Source organism: Mus musculus, chromosome 8, assembly GCF_000001635.26.
Source record: "Mus musculus strain C57BL/6J chromosome 8, GRCm38.p6 C57BL/6J".
NCBI classification, from domain to species: domain Eukaryota; kingdom Metazoa; phylum Chordata; class Mammalia; order Rodentia; family Muridae; genus Mus; species Mus musculus.
Genome location: NC_000074.6, coordinates 122,273,154 through 122,292,973, shown reverse-complemented (window position 1 = coordinate 122,292,973; position 19,820 = coordinate 122,273,154). Strand labels below are relative to the sequence as shown.

The 19,820-nt window shown below is 56.9% G+C and overlaps 1 protein-coding gene and 1 long non-coding RNA gene across 5 annotated transcripts in view, besides 4 other annotated features; one reads left to right on the top strand and one right to left on the bottom strand.

Moving 5' to 3' along the window:
- Zfpm1 (zinc finger protein, multitype 1) overlaps positions 1-11,118 on the bottom strand; it is a 56,007-nt gene extending 44,889 nt beyond the window's left edge. Inside the window, exons 1-2 of one of the 3 annotated variants that reach the window (XM_006530851.4) lie at positions 10,717-10,798; positions 10,452-10,510 (exon numbers count right to left, since the gene is read on the bottom strand). In XM_006530851.4, the coding sequence (XP_006530914.1) occupies positions 10,452-10,491 (40 nt within the window). In that variant the 5' untranslated portion in view covers positions 10,492-10,510; positions 10,717-10,798. Of the gene's footprint in view, positions 1-10,451; positions 10,834-11,034 lie in introns of those variants that run through there. The other 2 variants (XM_030243422.1, NM_009569.4) reach the window with 2 other exon arrangements.
- Positions 1,600-2,027: an enhancer, noted in NCBI's record as "Zfpm1R6 preCRMcc fragment". NCBI's record gives its function as "erythroid enhancer when transiently transfected in human K562 cells" and the evidence as "EXISTENCE:reporter gene assay evidence [ECO:0000049][PMID:17038566]".
- Positions 7,800-19,096, top strand: Gm39269. 2 transcript variants are annotated; one of them, XR_879285.3, is made up of 3 exons: positions 7,800-8,553; positions 14,778-14,832; positions 15,298-19,096. It is a non-coding gene; the product is annotated as a predicted gene, 39269 (long non-coding RNA). The 2 variants fall into 2 exon arrangements; XR_879286.3 differs by lacking the exon at positions 7,800-8,553 and adding an exon at positions 11,257-12,508.
- Positions 7,967-8,611: an enhancer, noted in NCBI's record as "Zfpm1R2 preCRMcc fragment". NCBI's record gives its function as "erythroid enhancer when transiently transfected in human K562 cells, and when stably integrated in mouse MEL cells" and the evidence as "EXISTENCE:reporter gene assay evidence [ECO:0000049][PMID:17038566]".
- Positions 7,967-10,219: a biological region, named in NCBI's record as "Zfpm1R1 and Zfpm1R2 erythroid cis-regulatory modules".
- Positions 9,976-10,219: an enhancer, noted in NCBI's record as "Zfpm1R1 preCRMcc fragment". NCBI's record gives its function as "erythroid enhancer when transiently transfected in human K562 cells" and the evidence as "EXISTENCE:reporter gene assay evidence [ECO:0000049][PMID:17038566]".
- Positions 19,097-19,820: the final 724 nt, after the last annotated feature.

Here is a 19,820-nt window from a genome sequence, read left to right as displayed (position 1 = left end):
AATAAGAAGTCCTGCGGGAGCTCTTTGCCCGAGAGGGATGCAGTATTGTCCAGAGGCAGCATGTCCCCGAGTCCTCAGCACTGGGATACAGGCCCGCACTGCCGAGCTCGGCTCTTTATAAGGGGGCTGGAGATCTGAACTCAGGTCCTCACGCTTGCGTGGAGAGCACTTACTGACCAAGCTGCCTCTCCATCCCTTCAAGCCAACATTCTCACCAAAAGAGCCACCTTTGTGTGTGTGTGTGTGTGTGTGGGGGACGGTAAATGAAATTACTACAAGCAATAAACATACCAACTTAACCAGGCATGATGGTGCACGTCTTTAATCTCTGCGCTTGGGAGGCAGAGACAGGAGGGTCTCTGAATTCAAGGCTCTGCAGACTAGACTGCACTGATCCGTGGGTAGGACTGGGAAATCCTGAGCGTTTGCCCACTCTGTGCCCAGGCCTTCACTTTAAAGCGGAGAGACCAGGTCCCTTTATAGAGGTGGGGGGTTATATCTGCAAACACCTCAGAACATCTAGGTAGCTGGAGGCTCAGGTCTGGACAGAGCCTCTAGGTCAGAGTGCCTCCTGTGCTGTGTGACTTTGAGTCATCAGAAGAGAAGTGAGGGACAATGGGAGGACACGGCGAGAAGCAGGACAGGCCCAAGGGTACATCCACCACTCAGTCAAGACAGCTCCCCTCAGCAGGGCCAGCACTGGGGTCATCATACCTGGGGAGACCCAGGATCCCAGGGAAAGTTCCTGCCCTCCTCAGGCCTTCCCTTCCCATCTCTGGGATTCCTGAGTTTCAGTTCTCAGGAATGATTTCATATACACAGGACTGGGAAAAGAGCTGAATGCCCCCACCCCCACTGGGCCCAGGAGGGCTTGAGAAGGGGTTCCTGCCAGTGTGGCCAGGCCACCATGCCAAGGGGTGTCTGGGGCTGACAGACCCTGGTTTCTCTTCTCACACAGCAGGTGCCTCACTCCCCCCTGGCTGCCTTACCTGTCCCTCAGCAGGAGGATTAGCCTGGCGCAGCCCTAATCTCGGCGCATCACACCATCAGTGAGAATCTCGGATCAGCTGAAGGAGGCAGCTTTATCCAGACAAGCTCGCAATGGCACCGGAGTCCCATCTGGGTGCCGCCTGTCATGAGAGGCAGCTGGGCTGAGCTGGGAGACACAATGGCTGTGGACAGGCTTGGGGCCCCCTGGGCTTCCGAGTGCTGCAGGGCCCTCACAGCTGGTGGGCGTGGCTTTGCTGGGGCACAGTGACACTGAACTACCTATGGTCTAACCAGGCACTGCAGGGCAGCAGGACACTCAGGTAAAGCTGCCTGGCAAGGCTGCAGAGGCACCATGTCTGCTGCGCAAACAAGGCCATGTTGTTACACAGATCTGCCCAAGGTGGTGTGGGTACTGGGAGACGCCATCAGTTCTGGAGGCTGGACCCTATGGTCTGGGAGTCCCTGTACCAGAGTCAGCTCAGAGTGGCGCCTGCTGGGCCTAACTGGATCTGACTGCAGTTTCAGTGGCTGGACATTTGGTGGCTACCAGCCTGGACTAGAGGCTGGGAGGGCCATCTCCTCAGAGTCGGCCAAGGGCTCCCCTCTAAGGCCCCCTTCTCTCCACCCTCCTCCCTACCTTCCTTTTCAAAAACATAATTTATCTGTGTATTATCAAGAAATCCAGACACTTTAATCAGCGAGCTATGAAGTCAGAATTTCCATTCTTATCTGCGGGAGGAGTGGAAGGAGAGGAGATAGCGCGGATCGCTGGTGGGGAATGTTAATGGGCGGGAGCCCAGGCCGCTGGCCACCGAGACGTGGGTATCTCCTCCATTATCGAGCTGTATCTTGCCAACCATCTCAGTGCAGTAATGGGGCCAGTTCAACTTTCCGAGTTATCACAGGAGCTGAAACCTGCGCCGGAGAAGGCCGGGACCGGAGACAGTGCAGGGAGGACCAGGTTGCGGCTGCTCCAAGAGAGGGCTGGCTGGCTGGCCAACTAGGTGAAGGGAGGACTGGTGCCCATGGACTGTCCAGGCTGCCTGGTGAGGCGGGATGTCCCTGTCCCTGGGCAACTAAGCTTAGTCAGGCAGGGTGTGAGACTCAGTAAGGGAGACTAAGGCAGGAGGTGCTGTGGTGGCCCAGGAAGTGGAAAAGTGAATAGTCGACACAAAGGCAGCAGAGGAGTGAGACCCAGCCAGTCTGCTGCAGCTCTGATCTTCGCTAAAACCTTGCGAACAGTGTTGAGACCTGAGCTGGCTATGGTTGAGAGCCATTTGGCCACTTGAAAGCCTCAGACTCTGGGTTTGAAATTGGGCGTGGCAGCTCCTCTTACCAGCCCCCCCCCCCAATTGCTCTCTCTCACCCCACATGGTGTCTCTCCCATGAATCTGATCTTCGAACTTTCTAAGCCTTGGTTCTCCCCCTGGGCTTTAAGCCCAGGCTGTTCAGGCTGGCAGGGAGCGACACAAAGCTGAGCTGGGACACACTCACTCGGTCACACCTGGAAGTTGAGCTGAGTGTGGGGAGACGGGTTACCCACACCAGGGCTCTGAGCCTCAGTTTCCCTTCCATCACAGATCTCTGTGTACCGGAAGTCAGAGAGGGCCTGGAGGGAGAGCCGCAGATTCTGACCCTTACCGGAGGCCATTCAGGCAAGGTGGGGATGGATATCTTGTCCCTGAACAGCAATGGAGTTCTGCAGGAGGGTTTGCCCTGGCCCCCTTCCTTCCTCCTGGGCTGAGAGAACAGGCAACTGAGGCAACTGTAAGCTTGGAGGAAGATGGGAAAGTTGTAGGGCTAAAGGTCAGATATCAGGAGGAACTGTCAAGAAACTGTCTCAGGGGACACTGTCTCAGAATTGCCAACACCGAGAGCTGGCCATCAGCGACAAGGGAAGAGGACAAAGGCTTGTTTCCCTCTTCCTTGGCTCTGGCTGGTCAAGTCTCATCTGCCAGTTCTCTTCAATCCTGTCTCCCACCGGGGAGTGCCATGTGTTGTGGGAAGGCTAAAGCTCAGAGGGACGGACTCACAGGAGGGCCAAGGAGGCCCCATAGTACACCCACCCATATGGGGGGGGGGACAGACAGGGCTGTGCACCCCATCCCAGGCAGGTTCCATTTCCATAGTGAGACCATCACGCATAGCTGTGAAACCCTGGGGCAGCCTCTTTGATACCCCAATTCTTGTGGGGCAAGAAAAGAACTCCAGTCTTCTAATTCTTCTGAGTAAAAGGGGAACCCCAGCCTAAGAAAGCACCTAGAGGGGTGCTCAGGGATGTGGAGTGAGTACTGAGTAGAAAGGAGCACTCACAGTCGTGGGGAGCACGGCCAGGGTCTACTGTAGACCTTGATCAAGGCGTGGGAACCAGCCTCTACCTCACTGGCTCAGAGAGGCTGCAGAGTACTACAGCCACCACTCACTCCACAGACAGAAAAGCTGAGGCTTAGAAGCCACAGCCAGTTGGAGCAGGTAAGGGACAAGGGGTACTTGAGGTGTATGCGGTGGTGACAGCAGCCCAGCAGGTGTGGATGTGAGGTGCTGTTGCTGTTGTGCCTGGCCAGCTTTGTATAAGTTGCCACAGTCTTGCCCAGTCTGCTGAGGAGAGAGGAAAACGTCAGCCTGTGGAGAGTGGCAGAGATATGCGGGGTGGTGGGGTAAGCCTATGGGCTGCAGATTTCTGCTCAGAGACTCTCCACCCTGGCTTCTGTGGTAGTTGGCCTCAGACTGATTTGATGTTCTCACCCATACCAAGGGAGGGAAAAGACCACCAGGCATATGCCAACACCAAAAGCCAGCAGGGCTGGCAGTGCCCACCCAGTACCAAGTCACCTGGTAAGGTGTGCACCCCTAAGCTCTCTCTATGGTCCTAGAAAGGAAATGCTCTTATCAGACTCCTACTCTACAAGTAGAAGCTGAGGTGGAAGGACCACTTACACACAGGTCTCCAGAGAAGCCAGACTGAGCCGTTCTCCATGGGGGACCCCTCTGTGGCTGCCTGGCTCTAGGCATAAGCAATGGGGGTCATGTCACTAAGGCTCCCTTTGACTGAGTCCACTCCGAATGGCTGCTGGTCCTTAAGTACCTATTGTATACCACTCCTAACAAGGTGGCGAACACCACTCTGCAGGCTAGGACCTGCTGTTCCCAGGCCGTGGGTGAGAGAACTCAAGCTGGCTGAGCACCAGGATGAGACTGACTGAGGCCCCTGGGGGAGAAATGGGCTAGGAGCTGAGTATCCTAAAGTTAGGACCATATGCTAGGGATGAACACACAACTGGAATGGGAAGAGAGGGGAAGGGGGAGGCCCTGGCCTCTTAGACATCGATTGCCCAGGGCTGACACTGGACAGCCCTAGCCGGCATTGCTGGTACTACCAGACTCCTGTGGGGCTGCTTCTTATGCCCAGGCTCTCAGCAGCCCCTGTGGTTTCCTGGGCCCTGGCCAGGGCTGATCTGCATTCTTGAACCTAGACAACCTTATGTGAAGTTGGACAGGGTGTTTTCCTGTCAGGCCAGGTGACCCTGGCAACACCCATTCATGTGGGTCTCACCATGCTCACATTAGTGAGAGGCAGCCCACAGGTAAGAGCTCAACTCCTTGCAGGTTACAAGTGGGTAGAGGCGGCCCACTGAGGGCTTGTGCGCTAGCTGAGACAGGGAGGGCTCTGTTCAGGCAACTCGACATGCCTTCCCCATGCTGGTACCCATGTCCCATGCTCCCATCCTGCCCAAGCCTTTTCTCTCTCTCACTAGCCTACTGATCCCCTGTAGAAAGGGCACTAACCAGGGAGATCCAAGGGGCTCCACTTGGCTGCCTGGATCCACACCACTACAGGGCACAGAGGGGAGAAGTGGGCAGAGGTGTCTGAAGGAGGACTACAGAAGGCAAGTGACACATACACCACAGCTGCATGGTCCAAGGGCTTCCTTAGCAAGTTGGTGTGAATATGCAGGGAGAGGCTGGTCAGGAACAGGATTAGTACCAAGACCTCACATTTCCCCCACATCTGTGGGCCAAGGGCAGGGCCCCTGTGTGTGACACGCTGATATCTCATGGGGAAGAGCTTGGGACGACAGGGAGATCCCATCTCAGAGAAGCTGGACCTGGCCGTGAAGAGAAGGGGAGGAAAGGGCGGCAGGGAAGGGATGGCAGCTGCTTCTGGATACAGGCACGATCACCCCACACTGTGGGTGGGAAGCAAGGTTCCTGCTCGCAGAACACGCCTTACCACGCTCCTACAGGCAATAAGGACTTCCCAGCAAGTATCTGGCTCTGGTAGTCCCAAGGAGTGGGACATGGCTGAGTCAGGCTCTTCCTCAGAAGCCGGAGGAGCTGGGTGTCAGCAAAGTTGTCCCAGAATATGAGGGACAGAGCCTCAGAGAAGCCCTGTAAAAGCACCGAGGCTGAAGATACCTGAACAGAGCCCTCAATGTCTCTACTGGAGCACAGCCCTGACTGGTCTACCTCTATCTCCACTGAGGGGCCATACAACACCCTAATGATGAGCATGTGAACCTTACTGGGATGGGGCTTGCCAAGGGTCACATGGCCTGACACATGGGAGGGGATGGGGTATGTATGACATGATTCCTGAAGGTGTGGCTACCCCTCACTCTGCCATGCCTTCAGCCAGAAGAGGTCTGCAAGGCAATGGGGGGGGGGGGCTGTGGCCTCAGTTTCCCCATCTGTGAAATGGGAACAAGGACCATAAGTACCTCAAGGTGGCCTCAAAGGGATGGTGGGCAGGTGGGCAGGAGCCAGCAGGGCCTTAGTATGGCCAGGCGGCTCCATGTGGGCTGGGTTCATAGGTTTTTCGATACCAATCAGGAGGCAACAGCTGCCTCCGTGAGGCCTGTCGATGGCAGATAGGCCGGCCTGGAGTATTATTCACGAGCCGTCAAGCCCCGGGACCGTCTGGTTGGCATAGAAACAGGAGATAAGGGGCACAATTAATGGCATCACATTCCTCCTCCTTTCTCCCCAACTGACCCACTTAAATCGGTGCCATACTGGGTTCCTGTGACCTCCAGGGAGGGGCCTGGGCCTTTGGGACTGGGTCCCAGGCTCAGGCCAGGGTAGGGCTGGGTAAGGCTTCCCCAGGCGCTGCCCTTGAGTTGAAGCATCTCGGAGAGCAGCACTGGGGTGGCAAGGGCGACTGGGAAGGGACAGCAGAGGCCCTCACCTCTCCCATAGGCCCACTGCACAGATGTGAAAATTGAGCACTATAACAGAGAGCAGACAGAAGCCAGAGCATGGTGAGACACCTAGATGGGGCTCCTGGTCCCAACAGCAAGGACAGCGTCCACTTTACACTTCCATCTCTGGCTTCACTGCTTTCTAGGACGTGGGTTACTCTTTAGCACTCCTTTTTGGGGCAGTAGAATGATGTGAACACTGGGCCTGCACAGGTTCATTCAGGCCTAGTACCGGGTAGTTACCTGGTTATTATCCATGACCAGTATCCATGGGTACTGCTGCCTCTGCCTGTACTATATCCATCTACTCAGGTGGGACCAGAAGGCCCAACGAGCACTGGAGAGAGACTTCATGTGGGCTGCAGAGTCAGGGGAGGGTTCACCACGGTGCCTCCTGCCTCAGGCCCCTCTGCACAGAGTACCACACGTGCGCTCCGGTACTCTAGAGGACCATAACATTAAGAACCAGGCCAATGCTAATAACAAGGGATTGGGACAGTGGGGTCAAGGCTGGAGGGGGGCAGTTCTTAGTCCCTGCACATACTCTCTAAGTTCTGGATGGCAGACACTGTCAGGAAAGGAAGACATGGAGACAGAGTAAGCTCCAGGAGGTGTCATGGCACAGCAAAGCCTCAAGGGACCTGACCACAAGGACATCCTATACTTACAAAGGGGAGTGGGGACTCCTCTCTGTAAACTGTCCATAAAATACAGCTAAAAAACCATCTGGCTGCTATTGGCACCTCACCCCAGCTCTCCTGGGAATGGGGCTGTCCCCTGCTGTCAGCACCACCGGCCCTGTGGGTGGGGGTTAGGTATTAGAAGGCGGCAGATGGCTTCTGGGCTTGGAATGAGTTAGTCATCCTGTGGCTACCACTAATTTGCTTAACTGAACTGTAAGAATGTGTGAAAACATCTCCTCAGAGGCAAGGGCGGTTGCACCAGGTGGGATGCCGTGAGTCCTAGACTCTTCCTCCAAACCTGTGTCTGGTGACCTACATCTTTTAGCATCTGGGATCATTAACTCCCGCCTGACCTGGGGGCTTCCTGTAGCCCGGAATGCTTATCTCAGCTGATCTTATTTCAAAGAGGGAAACTGAGGCCAGCCCTGCATGTCAGACCCTTCCTGATTTGGTTCTCACCAGCAGCCCGTCACATCACCATCTCCAACAGCCCAACTTTGCAAAGCAGAAAACTGAGGCCTGGTGACTATCAGTGGAAGTGCACCAGTTAGCTGGCCTTTTCTCAGCAGCCTAGAAGTTAGCCCTAAGGAGGGACCCTGACTGGCCTGCTGTCCCTTCTGGCTCTCTCTGCTCATTTGCTCACACTGTGGATAGAACTGAGTGAGTGCTTGCATACAGCAGGTGCTTAATAAGTAGAGAATTGCATACAACAGGGGCACAATAAACACCCCCACTGCACACAACACACAACAAGCTCTCAATTACTGCTTGTCTGCTGGGGCAGATCTCTACAGATCTCTTCCCACCGAGCACCTCCTGGGCTTCCCAAAAGCAGCCAGGTTGGTGGAAACCACCTCGAGTTTTTCTTCACTAACTCCACACGGGTCACACCTAAGACTTGCCAGGAACCAAGAGCTACCCAGCATGGTTGGGGGAAACCCCCCTTCGCAGGTGACAAACCGCCCCAAGCCTCTGAGTGCCACCTAGTTGGAATGAGGGGTGGAGTGTCCGCTCACTTTCTCCCCTCCTCTCAGGCAGCACGAAGTCAGTTTTCTTTCATTTTGATGGACTGTACCACTAGCCTCAGGGGGAAGATCAACTTCTTGCCAATTAAGTATGTTTGGGGAAAGTGTCCCAGATGGACGTTCCCCCCCACCCCACCACGTTGTTCCCTCGTTTGCTGCCCAGGCCCCCTGCTGCCGCCGGATGCCCCCACACTGCTGTTGCCTCGAACCCGAACCCAGCGGGGCCTGGTGGCCGTAGATAAGGCCTCTTATCTCTCTTGGCAATCGCTATTGGGCGGACTGGCCCACGCTTAGGCCCCTACTTATCAGAGCTTACATCGACTGGGCAGGAGAAAAGCTGGTGGGCCGGGGCACCGAGGGTCCCCTGCCCCTAGCCCCCTCCAGGGGCCTGGCCTATCATGTCAGCCATCTGGCTGGCTGAGGCCGCGCTCCTGCTTCGCCCTCCCCCCTCTCCCACGTTTGAAGTTAATAAATGGAAACGCTATCGCGGCTGCCATCGGTTGCAAGCCTTATCAGCACGGCACATCTATCTTTGCGCAGAACAAAAGGCGCACAGAGGCAAGCGGGCAGCTGCAACCCGGCTTTGGTGGGGGCGTGGAGGGCGTCGGCCCCTAGAGCTCAGCCTGCTTCCCCTCCGCACCCTGAGACCCGCCACAGGTGAGGCCAAGGCACCAGGCGAACAGCTGTGAGGGCCTCACGCATGGCCTTGAGCAGAGAGCAGGCGGGCAGGCGCCTCCGCATGGTGACAATCAACGTTCGCATCTTAACGCGTTTAGATCTGCTAGGGGAGGAGGGGCCCGGGCCACGAGTTGCACAGAGGGCTCTGAGCCGCCCCTCGCCCCCCCAGGCCTGCTCTCCTCTTCTGCTCGAGTCGTGGGGCACTGTGAGGGGATCGGAGGGGCTCTCCTGCACAGTCTCGGTCCTAGATCTCAGAGTATGGGGTTTCGCTGACCCAAGTGGGTTGGGCTCTGCTGGGCTCCTGCGGGCTTATCAGCGCTGGCGATCCGTTCCCAACCTGAGATCTCCCTGCCCTAGCTATCTGCATTTCTCATCAAACTGAAACACACACACACACACACACACACACACACACACACACACACACACGCACACGCTCACGCTCACGCACACACACATACACGCGAGAACAGAACCCAGCAGAGGCGCACAGGCGAGGAGGGGAAAAAGAAACCAGAGAACCAGCACAGATCGGGACCTGTGGGTGGCTTTAATTCTTCAGCTGACATGATAGAAGGAGACTTTCGGAAAACAGGTCCAGCACGCATTTGGGGAGTCGGGTTACCAGAACCCAGATTCCTCCCCGTCCCCCCCCACTTCAGTAGGGGGTACTCTCACAAGCTAAAATGCACACTTGGTCCTGGTGGCAGTGTGATGTGGACAGAGGAGGTAGCTCAGGCGTCTGGAGCTGGAAAGCCGGATGCCCAGCCCCCCTCCCGTCACCTCCTGGGCAGCCCAGATGACCTGTCGCTCTCGCCAAAGGGAAGCTCCGGGGAGGAAGCCCCGCGCCCTGCCGGGAGAGGCGCGAAGTTATTATTGGTGTGGCGTGGGGAGGAGCTCTTCCTGTGTGCTTACTCGCTCCTAGAGCAGCCAAGAGGCCCCGCAACCTGGTAGCCCCAAGAGCCCAGGAGGGTCTTACTGTAGGGGGGCACGGATGATGTAGGATTATAGGGTCTGCCTTGCTCGGGAAAGTGCCCACGGGAGAACCTGCGAGAAACTTCACTCGGGAACAACGTTTGAGTGCCTGAGGTCCCTGGATGGTTCAGGATAACCCCTCGGATGGAGGTGGAGAGAGCGGTGCCCATGGGCATCCATTCGTGTAGCGTTGTTAGGGGCAGTTGGTGGGTCGGATCTCCACATGTCCCCCAGCAGGCAGAGGTCGGATCGAAAACTCCAGAGCCGGAGCGGATAAAGGGGGTTTGGTCAGCCAGTGCCAAATGCCTAGGTTGGAGCAGCCTCCACTACCTATTCCGCTGCCTTGTCGCTCTGCAGCCAAAGCGCTGCGGTGGGCGCCGGCCGGTCCCCGCAGTCCCAAGTCCCCCTTACTCCCAGGTCTTTCTCCTTCTGCCTCTAGATACAAAGCCTGGGAGAGTCAAGCACGCCAGATAAGATCACAATTTCAGCCCGTCCCGACAGAGCGATCTTATCAGGATGGGACTTGCAGAATGGAATATTTTAAACTTTATCTGAGCCCAGATCGGGGCCGCCCTATCGCCGCACCATCTCGGATGCGGGGGAGGTGCAGGCTGCGAGGTGGCCCGGCTCTGCTGGAGCCGCGCCCCCAGACACTCTCCTTCCGGCTCTCGGGACCCGCCACCCTCTCTGGGGCCCGGACCCCCTGGGTGCCCATGCTGAGACGCGGGGGCCCTGCCCGCCGGCAGAGATTAGATTACGGCGCGCTTGGCACTCGGCGCGGGGGGCGCGGCGCGGGGTGAAGGTCGCGGGCGCAGCGGGGTTGGGCGGCCGCGCAGGGGCGGCGCGGGGCGGCGGGGCGCCAGCGGGGGTCTGGCGGGCACCACGGGCAAAGTTTGACTCACGCTTGATCTGCCGGGGATTGCTCTGTTTCCTCCTGGACATGTCTCCGGCGCCGCGCGCCCTCGCGGCGGCCGCCTCTAGCCCCTGGCGGGCGGCGGCGGGCGGCAGGGGCGCGGCGGGGTAGCGGGGCGGCTCATGCCCCCGGCCCGCGGGCTCCACGGCTGCCTCGGCCCGCGCCCCCAGCCCGCCGCGCCGCGCGTGGGCCGCCGGCGCCGCCGCGGAGGCCCGAGGCCACGGCCCTGCGCTCGGGCGCGCGGACTGCCCGGCGGGCGGCGGGCTGGTGGCGGCTTCTCTGCTCCGGCGCAGACGCCGCCGCCGCCGCCGCTCAGCTTTTCTCAATGGAACCTGCGAGCCGCGAGCGGCGAACCGGCGGCCGCCGCCAGGGCGCTCCCCGCAGGCTGGCCAGGCGGGCGGGGCCTTCGCGTAGCTGGCGGCGGGCCCCGCCTCTCGCCACGCCCCGGACCGTCCTCCGCGGTAGCGCCTTCCCACCCGTGCTGACCCCGCCCTCAGGCCGTCCTTCCCACTGGCCCCGCCCCAAACTAGCGCTCGTCTTTTCTCTGCTTGCACCGACTTCCGCGTACTCACCCAGCCTGGGCCGGGCCTTCTGTCCTCGCGCTGGCTCCACCCCTCATCTGTGCTCCTCGCGCTGACCCCGCCCTTCAGCCGATTCTTCCCACATTGGTCCCGCCCTTCGGCCGTCCCTCCTCGCGTTGACCCCGCCCCTCAGCCGTCCTCCTCACATTGACCCCCGCTCCTCAGCCGTCCTCCTTTCGTCGACCCTGTCCCTCAGCAACCTTATTACCCTGATCCCGCCTATCAGTTGTCCTCCCCACGTTGTCCCTGCCCCTGCCCCGCCCTCACAGTGACCCTGCTCCTCAGCTACACTCTCTTGTTGACTCCCTTTGCTCGTCCTCCTCACAAGAGCACAGCCTCAGCTGTCCTCAAACTGATCCCGCCCCTTTACTAGTCCTTCCCACGGGCTCCGCCCCTGTATTCCTTGCCACCCTGCTGGCCACGCCCACAACCCGCCCTTCCAGGTGCTGGCTCCGCCCACGTCTCCTCCTTCTTTGCCTTCGCCACGCCTCCGTAGGCCCGCCTTCTCCCTGGCCCCGCCTCTGCTCCGTAGTCCTTCGCACAGGCCTGGTCCTTCCCCGCCCCCAACACAGGCCTTGCCCACGTCTGTCCAATCCTCAGCTTTGTCCTCACCTCCTCCGGGCTGGCCCCTGGGCTGGCCCCAGGTCGCGCCGGCCTTGTCCCGAATTCCCACCCTCGTTTCTAGATAGACCTCTAGCCTTCTTAGTTAGTTGTAGTTTCCTGAGGTTATGTCCGCAGGCCTATTTAGGACTTGGAGACCTGTTCTGCCCCTTGGAGACCTGTGCAGCAGCCCCGCGGCACAGGCCCCTAGCTTGTCTGGCCCTGCCCCTCCGCTCTGGAGCTCCGCCCCCATGGCTTAAGTTGTGCTGCCCCTTGAAGCTGTGCCTTTCAGGGAGCCAGCAGTGGGGTCTGGATGCCCGAGGCCTGGACACTAAATTTTTGCTGGACTTTGAAAGTTGACAGAGACTCTGATCCAGAAGGAAGCTTCAGTATGAGATTTGCAGCTTCCGATGACTGTGGGTAGCCTCAAGTGGTTCAGTCTTATGCCTAATTGGAGGGGAGGGGAGGGAACCTCAGGTTTTTCCTTCTTGAACTCAGACCTGCCCGGAAATCCGGGAGGAGCCAGAGGTCAGCTGGCCTTGTTTAACCGCAGCCGATGCCACAGTGAACATCTGCCAAGGAGGTGTTCCCCCATTCCCCCAGCTTCCTCTGCTGTCACAGCCTAAGGAGGCAGGTTTCCAGTGCCCACGCAGTGTGCTCCAGACCCAGGTCAAGAATGTGCCTCTTGTTCTGTGAGGATATTGAAACTTGAGACATGCACAAGATCAACGCAGCTTCGGATGGGGTCATGTCCTCATCCAAAGCAAACCAAATGGGCACCGTTGATGTCTACTGCCTCTCTTCATAGCACACAGAGAATCAGAAAGGTCTCCACAGAGAAGACACATGGTCCCCCACCTACCTGGTAGGCAGTCTTCGGTTGGTACAACTGTCACCATCCATGTCCCCTTGGAAGTTTGCCAGATGCCAGGTACCAGGCGTTCTGGGTATGAGACCTATTTCTTTACAGCTTCTGATACTGAGGTCCTTGCAAAGAAGAGAGAGGTGGTCGCCTCTTCCCTGACACCCTGTACACTCAGTGAAGGGCACTGTGCAGGACTGGCTAGTGGGACTGAATGCTGCCCCCTCTGTTGGTCATACAGGAACACCAAGGCCCAGATCCAAGATTTGTACAAGGCTGTCTGGCTTTCTAGCTCTTCTCAGAGGAGCCATCCTTCTATAGCTGGGGTCCCCACATTGGCTGGGTCTTCTCAGTCTAGTAGCCCCAAGATGCTTACGAACTGGACAAGGCATAATTTGTCTATTTCCATCTTCTTAAGGGAAGAGCACTTTACAAGGAGATGAGGCTTAGGGTCTGGGAGTCCTGGGAGGTGACTAGAGGCTGGCATATGGTGAGAGGCTGGGTACTCGGTAAGTAACACTCAGGCTGGAAGTGCTGGATAAGAGCAGCGTTGAGTGGACATCTGAGAGTCATGAGAGAAAACTGTGGCTTTTGATTAGTAATGTCTTCCTGGGATGCAGGAAGGTGAGATGGGGCCATTCTTTGCCCGACTTGATTTACTTGTATGATGCTATGTATACATAGCCCAGGCTGGGACAGAAGGACATACTTAGCTAGCAACCTAGAGCCTGCCGGCCAGGACAAGCTGCATCATTTGCAGGGCCCAAGCAAAATGAAAATATGGGACGCCTGTTTTAAAATGAAGAATCCCAGACAGCCTCCCATCTGGGGACATGTGTCCTCCCAGATTCTGTGCCTAGCAGAAGGTCCTGCCACGGTCTGGGCTCGCAGCTTCCTGATGGCCTTCCTTTCTCTATCTTCCACCGAGCTCCCACTGTGGACCCCAATTTTCCTGCCTCTGTCTACTGGGAGTGGCAAGTTCATGACCAGAGCCAGCAGGGAAACAGGATCGATTCAGCTAAGGGCCTTATAGCCCTTAGATTCTTTGTGGAGCAGGAGGACTCTGCTCAGGGCAGGGAAGCCCTGCTGTGATTGCAGGGACTCCTGCTCTTCTGGGGACCCAAGGCTTAGTAGCAAATCCTCTGAAGATTTGCTGAGAGGCGTGAAGGCTGCCAGCACCTACTCTGGGCACACAGCATGGGTGCCACTGTCAGCACTTTTGGAGCCCCCTTCAGAACTGTCCTGGGTTTTCTCCTGGGACCCTGTGTAGGTCTCAATGGGTGACGAGGCATCTTCCAGGCAGAAAGCAGCAGGGTGTTCCTAGGTATAGGTCTAACTGCCCTTCTGTGGTTTTGAAGGGCAGGACCTTGGAAAGGACTCCACAGACCTCAGTCCCTGTCCCCGGGGGCTCTAGGTTTATGTCTTGTCTGGCTGTGGTTCCACTGCCCTATGGTTGAGTCCATGCCTGGTGGGCATGCTCTGTGATGGTTCACCCCCTGCAATGGCTTTTGGATGATGACCGGGAGACTGATGCTAGATCTTGAAGGAGAAAGAGGATGCCGGGGCTGGAGATGCACTGATATGGAAGCTGCACTGATATGGAAGCTGGGAGGCTCGTGCATGGAGCTATTGCTACCTGATGCCAAAATACACGTGAGGCATGAGGCCGTGGCTGGAGATCAGGGCTACAGGACGACTGTACGCCCCGATTCCTCTGTCCCTTCCAAACCTCACTGGCTCCCGCAGCTACCTAGTCTCAGTGGCCTCAACTCCCGGTGGCTCAGACTCTGCGACTGGGCTTTCACCACATCTCCTCCTGACCTGCCTCACTAGCATCCTGACTGCTGCCCCCAGCTCCCCGAGAGTCATGATGCTAGCTACACCAACACTTGTCTTAGCTGGGTGATGTGGTACATGCCATTGCTATGGAGGCTGAGGCAGGAGGATTGCTGTGAGTGAGATCCTTCTCAAGGCCCTACATGTGGCCACTGGGCCTTTGTATTAGTTGCTCGGGTACTGTGGGCACCCTTCCCTCCCATTGCCTGGCCCTCCCTGTTCACTTTTCAGGAGGGAAATCCCTGTTCCTCTCCGCTCCAGCTTGTAAGGCAGCTGCAGGCAGGCCCTCAGCACTAGGGGCTTCATCATCTCTCACTGTCAGTGGCAAGGAGGGGGCATCATGGTGGCATCATGGCACCAGCCTCCGTGCCTGTCCGTGCCTTAGCATAACAGTTTCTGAAGGAGGAACTGATACAATTACCGTTTGTCTTGTCAGGTGGATAAATGGAGGCTCAGAGAGGTGAAGTCACTTGCCTGGAGCCACACAGCAGGTAAGAGCAGAGCAGGACTCCCTCTGGAAAATGCCCTGTCTTAGAATGGATGTTGAATGCTGTTTTGGGGAAGAGGCTCAGGTCTTTCCCTACCCCCTGCCTGGGTCAGGCCTCTCTTTCTTCCTCTACTGTCAGTCATCCCAGGCCCTGAAGACACCAGGCAGCCCTGCTAAGGGCCATCCTGACATTTGTCACCACCAGCTCTGTGAAGGGTTTAATTAACTTCCTGTCTCAATAGAGGATAATGAGTTTTCAACACCATGTGACTCCCCGAGGAGGTCAAATGGCAGCCAGGATGTCAAAATAAATTAAGTTAGGAACTGGGAGGCCACTGAAGGAGGCAGGTCTATAGAGAGCTCCCCCATCTGGCTGGCTGTCTAGGCTGTGTGTGCTTCTGGCCTGTTTTTCCTGGCTTTGACTGGCTCTGGGGAGAGGGCTCAGGCAGGTCCTTGTCCCTGTTCTCAGCCACCAAAGATGTCAGAAGACAACACCATCTGAAGAAAGAGCTGGCTCGGGACATTTGCACAAGCCCTTCCACCTGGCCTCCAGGGTCAATGTACACAGCCAAGGTCTCTAGCAAGCGTGCCCTGACAGTCAGCCACCACAGGCTTATGCCTAGATGCTGCCGACTTTGGATACGGTGGGCATCAGCCAAGATCCGCCCTTCGTGTTGCTTCTCATGTGACTTTAATCTGCCCTCCGGGCAAGGGTGTGGCCAGAAACACATCCTCCCTTGGACACCACCTCGAGGTCAGGAGAACATGTCACTGGCACGACCTGCTTCCTTCTGCACATTCACCACGCCTCATCTGTGTCACCTCACAGGTCCCCGGCTTCTACCCCGCCTCCGTTCCTCCTTCCCTTCCTTCTCCCCACAAAAGGCGATGGGCCAGGTTGGCGTACTGAGATGAGGCGGTGAACCTCAGACATCCGTCACCGCTGTGCAGGCTGGAGAAAGAGGGAGATGGTGGACGGGAACAATGAGTGTCTGGGATACAGGGGAAGGTCAGACGCAGCGGGTGGCAGAGGACAGAATGAGACTGTAAGGTGGCAGTGGGCTGTGGACAGTCCTGGAAGGTTAGACGCTGGTTCTGTGGGAACCCTGGAAGGCTAAACACAGTGGGTGGGTGTAGACTACACAGGAAGGATAGGTGTCCTGGGAAGTCAAGAAGGAGGAAACGCCATGGGGTGCTGGGGGGATACCGAGTCTCCCCTTAAAGCCTATGTTAGAGCTTTTTCTCTCACATGTTCAGGGGTACTGAGACCTTCTCAAGCTATGGTCCAGTAGATGCTGTTCGATCACTGGGATGTGCAATTGAAGGGACAGGGAGTCCCTATACCCTCCTGGGCTCTCTCCACTCCTAATAACATGTGAAGTTTGCTTTTCCTATGATCTCTGACCATGGATGCTAGCTCCTTCACCCACTACCCTCCAGAAGTGGGTAGATGCAGGTGCTTGCCCACCCTCAACCTCCAGAGCTATGAGTTCATTGGAACCTTTCTCTCTGTCTGCTTGGTTGCCTCTGGCATTGTGTTGTAGTAACTGCAAAGCTGACTCAGAGGCGGTCCTCAGTATAGCTGTGGCTCGGGGAGGCTGGTGATAAAATGACCAGAATGGGACTGGAGGTAAGGGAGGCGACTGATATCTGGGGGCGGAGGGAGGTGTAGGCTGAGCAGGCCTCACTCCTAGCCCTCACCCAGATCTCCTAGGCTCACCCATGTTCTGGCCACAAGACCTGCTTCGGCCAATGGGGAGTCAGCAAGGATGTTGCATGTGCAAGCTTTTTAAACCCTTGGGTAATATTAGGCTGGCCTGAGGCTAATGTCACTAGGAAGCTTGCTTAGGCCTTCAACCATCACAGCGCCTCAGCTGACTGTGACTGCTGGAGTGAGGGAGGTGGAGTAGGGAGACAGGGCCAGGCTCTGCTCAGTCAGCACCCATGTGGAATCCTGTATTCAGCTTTGGCTGCTGGGGTAGGAGTTCCTGGGCAGTCGTCATGCATGGGTGGGTACTCAGCGGCTACAGATGAAGGCTGGGAGGAGCCTTTCTGGACGTCCAGGGCCAGCAGCCATAATCTAGGCATGGGAGCCTATGGTGTGAGGAACTCAGATCAAGACCAGTGGTAGCCAGAGAGGAAGGTCATGTGCTATGGCTCCCATGGTTGCTGATGACAAGATGCTGGGGGAACACACTGTTATTTTTAAGCAGAATTTAAGGTGATGCAGAAGAATCAAAAAGGGCAGACAGACAGAGAGACAGACAGACAGACAGACAGACAAACACACACACACACACACACACAGAGAGAGAGAGAGAGAGAGAGAGAGAGAGAGAGCTTCACACTGGGGTGTGTATCCAAGATGTAGTCATGTGGTCCTTGGAGGAGTCCTTGGTGCAAGTGAAAGGCAAGATTCTCTGGGTGGCTGCAGGCATAGGCAGAGTCCCCGTGTCCCCAGGGCTCCGCCAACCCTCAGCCATGCTCAGGTGGAGGGAGGTCTGCCTGGCAGCCATAGCTGTCCTGGGTAAACAGTGGACAGTCTGTTTGGAACAGGACCTCAATGGCAATGCTAGACCCACAGTCGTCCTCGTGGGGCTCAGCAGGGTTGGAGCAAGGAGACGAGCATCACCTGGGTGGACCTCTAGCCCTCTCTTGGCTGCAGCTACTGTGTGCCATCCTTCCCCCACTTCCATATTGGAGCACGGGTAGCCTTTGTCTTATGTCCTGCTCTACACCGTGAGAGGGACCCCATTCTGGTCTGCTGGGGACTATGGAAGCTGTGTGTGATGTCACTTTGCAGCCTGCAGTAGGAGCACAGAGCAGTGTGGATCACCTCTGTGCCCCCCCCTAAGCTCCCCCTTCCTCCCCCCACCCCTGCTGTTTCCTCTGCTTTGTCTTATCAGTGACTGCTTGTCATGGGGGCAAGGTTTGGTGGTGGAGTCCACACTGTTCTGTGCCAGCCAGCTTCCGCCTGGAGTCGGGGCTGAGGAGAAAGCTATGAATGCCAGCCAGGGTAGCGGGATGTGTGTTGAGCATGATGTCCGCTTGGGGCCAGAGGAGACAGGCAAGTCTTGCCACTATCAACAGTGTGGGCAAGCTCTATGCTCTCCTCCTAGGGACCCAGAAACATCACGGGGGGAGGTGTCCTGAAAAATGGAGACTGAGGCTGTGCCGCTTATCCATTCCCAGGCAAACCCTGGGCCTAGGTGGACTACCCCTGTTGCCTTTCCCTGCCTCCACGGAGCTGGAGACCAGTGAGTGACCTTGACCTTTTACCCTCAAGGCTGTGCCAACAGTCGGGGAGGCAGACAGTGTCCTGTGTGAAAGTGGCCTGTGACCTTGGGTTCCCTTGCAAACGGAGAGGGCAGCAGTATGGATCTCATTGTGTCTGATGCCCCACCCCCAGGGTATTGGGGACCGTCCCTTGAGGCCCATCCTAGCTCACTCATCTCTGATGCTGGAGGTTGAATGGATATGTGTGCCACAACTCGGTCTGCCTGGCCATGTACCATGGACAAGTGTGTGTTTTCCTGTGGGCTCTGGAATCTACCAGCCCCAATGCCTCATGGGAACACCACAAGGGACCCAGCCATGGGCACCTAGCACTACGCTGTCCCCTCGTATACCCAGGCAGCATCTATTCCACTAAATGTGCCTTTTTGGAGCCTGCCTTTTGTTACCCTATTGTGTGTGAGGGTGCGTGTGTATTTGAAGGTCAGAAGACATGGGAGTTGGCTTTCTCCTTCTGCCTTTTTGTGGGTTCTACACTAAGCGCCTTTACCCACAGAGCCACCATCTTGCCTGCCCAATGCCGGGCTTTCAGTTCTCCCCATACTGGCCACACTTTCCTACGCCCAGGAGCACAGATTCTGTAAGGCTCTGCAGCAAGCCAAGGAAAGGTAGCATCCGAAGCAGCCTGAGGGGAGCAGAGGAAGCTCTGAGTGAAAGCAGAGCCCTGTCAACGACCCTAGTCTCAGACCCAGAGGGAGATGGCAAAGCCTGCTCTCCTGGTCCATGTGTGGGCGTTGATAGTGTGTGCAGAAAATGGACACCGTGGATGTCTACAGCCTGAAGACGGCTCCCTGTAGAGACTGTGCCTACCCAGATTAGCAAACCCAGCCTCCTCCATCCAGCTGCACACGGTAAACCCCGCCCCCTGTTCAGCTGTATTCAATAACTCTCTCTGTTCAGCTCTATACAATAAACATGCCGTGCTTCCTGGGTGCTCTGTTTCTCCATCAGAGAATGCAGTCCACCTGAGCCAAGCTCTGTCTGTGTGGCTGGCTATGCTGCCTGGTCCCCAGGTGAAACTGGAAGTTTCTACCTGTCCCCTGTCTTCCATCTCACTATGGGCATGGTCATCTCTCCTCCCCTCCTCCGTAGTCAGGCTGAGATAGGTCCTGCCTAAGGTCAAGGAAAAGGTTTGTGGCCCCAATGATTCCCAGGGCTGGGACCCTTCTGGGTAACTCGCTGTTTCTTGGCTCTCAGTGTGCTCCGCAGGGAAACTTACCCATGGCTCCTTCAGTGTCAGGCCCTTGCCTCCCAGATACACCCCAGATGGCTTACATCAAAGTACTTTCCAGGTGGGCAGTGAGGATCTGGAATATATGTCCTGAAGGCTGAGCAGGTGTGCTTTCAGAGAGCGCCTATACATGTGTGAACATTAATCAGTGTGGGCCCCATGAGCTGACAGGGTCCCTGACTGTGTTTGGAGAGCCCTAGTTCTGTCTGCTGCACTTTGAGGCGCCTCCAGGGCTGCATCTGCACACAGGTGGCAAGTCAGGCTCCCCGTTTGAGTAGATGCTGCCACCTGGTGGTCAGGCTGGGGTTATGCCCTCTGTGTGTCTACTGGTCACAGGATGGCCTGGGAGTGGGGAAGAGGGAGCATAGGAGTAAGGGGGGATATGAACAGAGGCTCGGCTTACTCCCGTCAAACTCTGAACATAGCCTAGATGGCTCCAAGAAATTGCCCTCAGAGTCCCCTCTTAA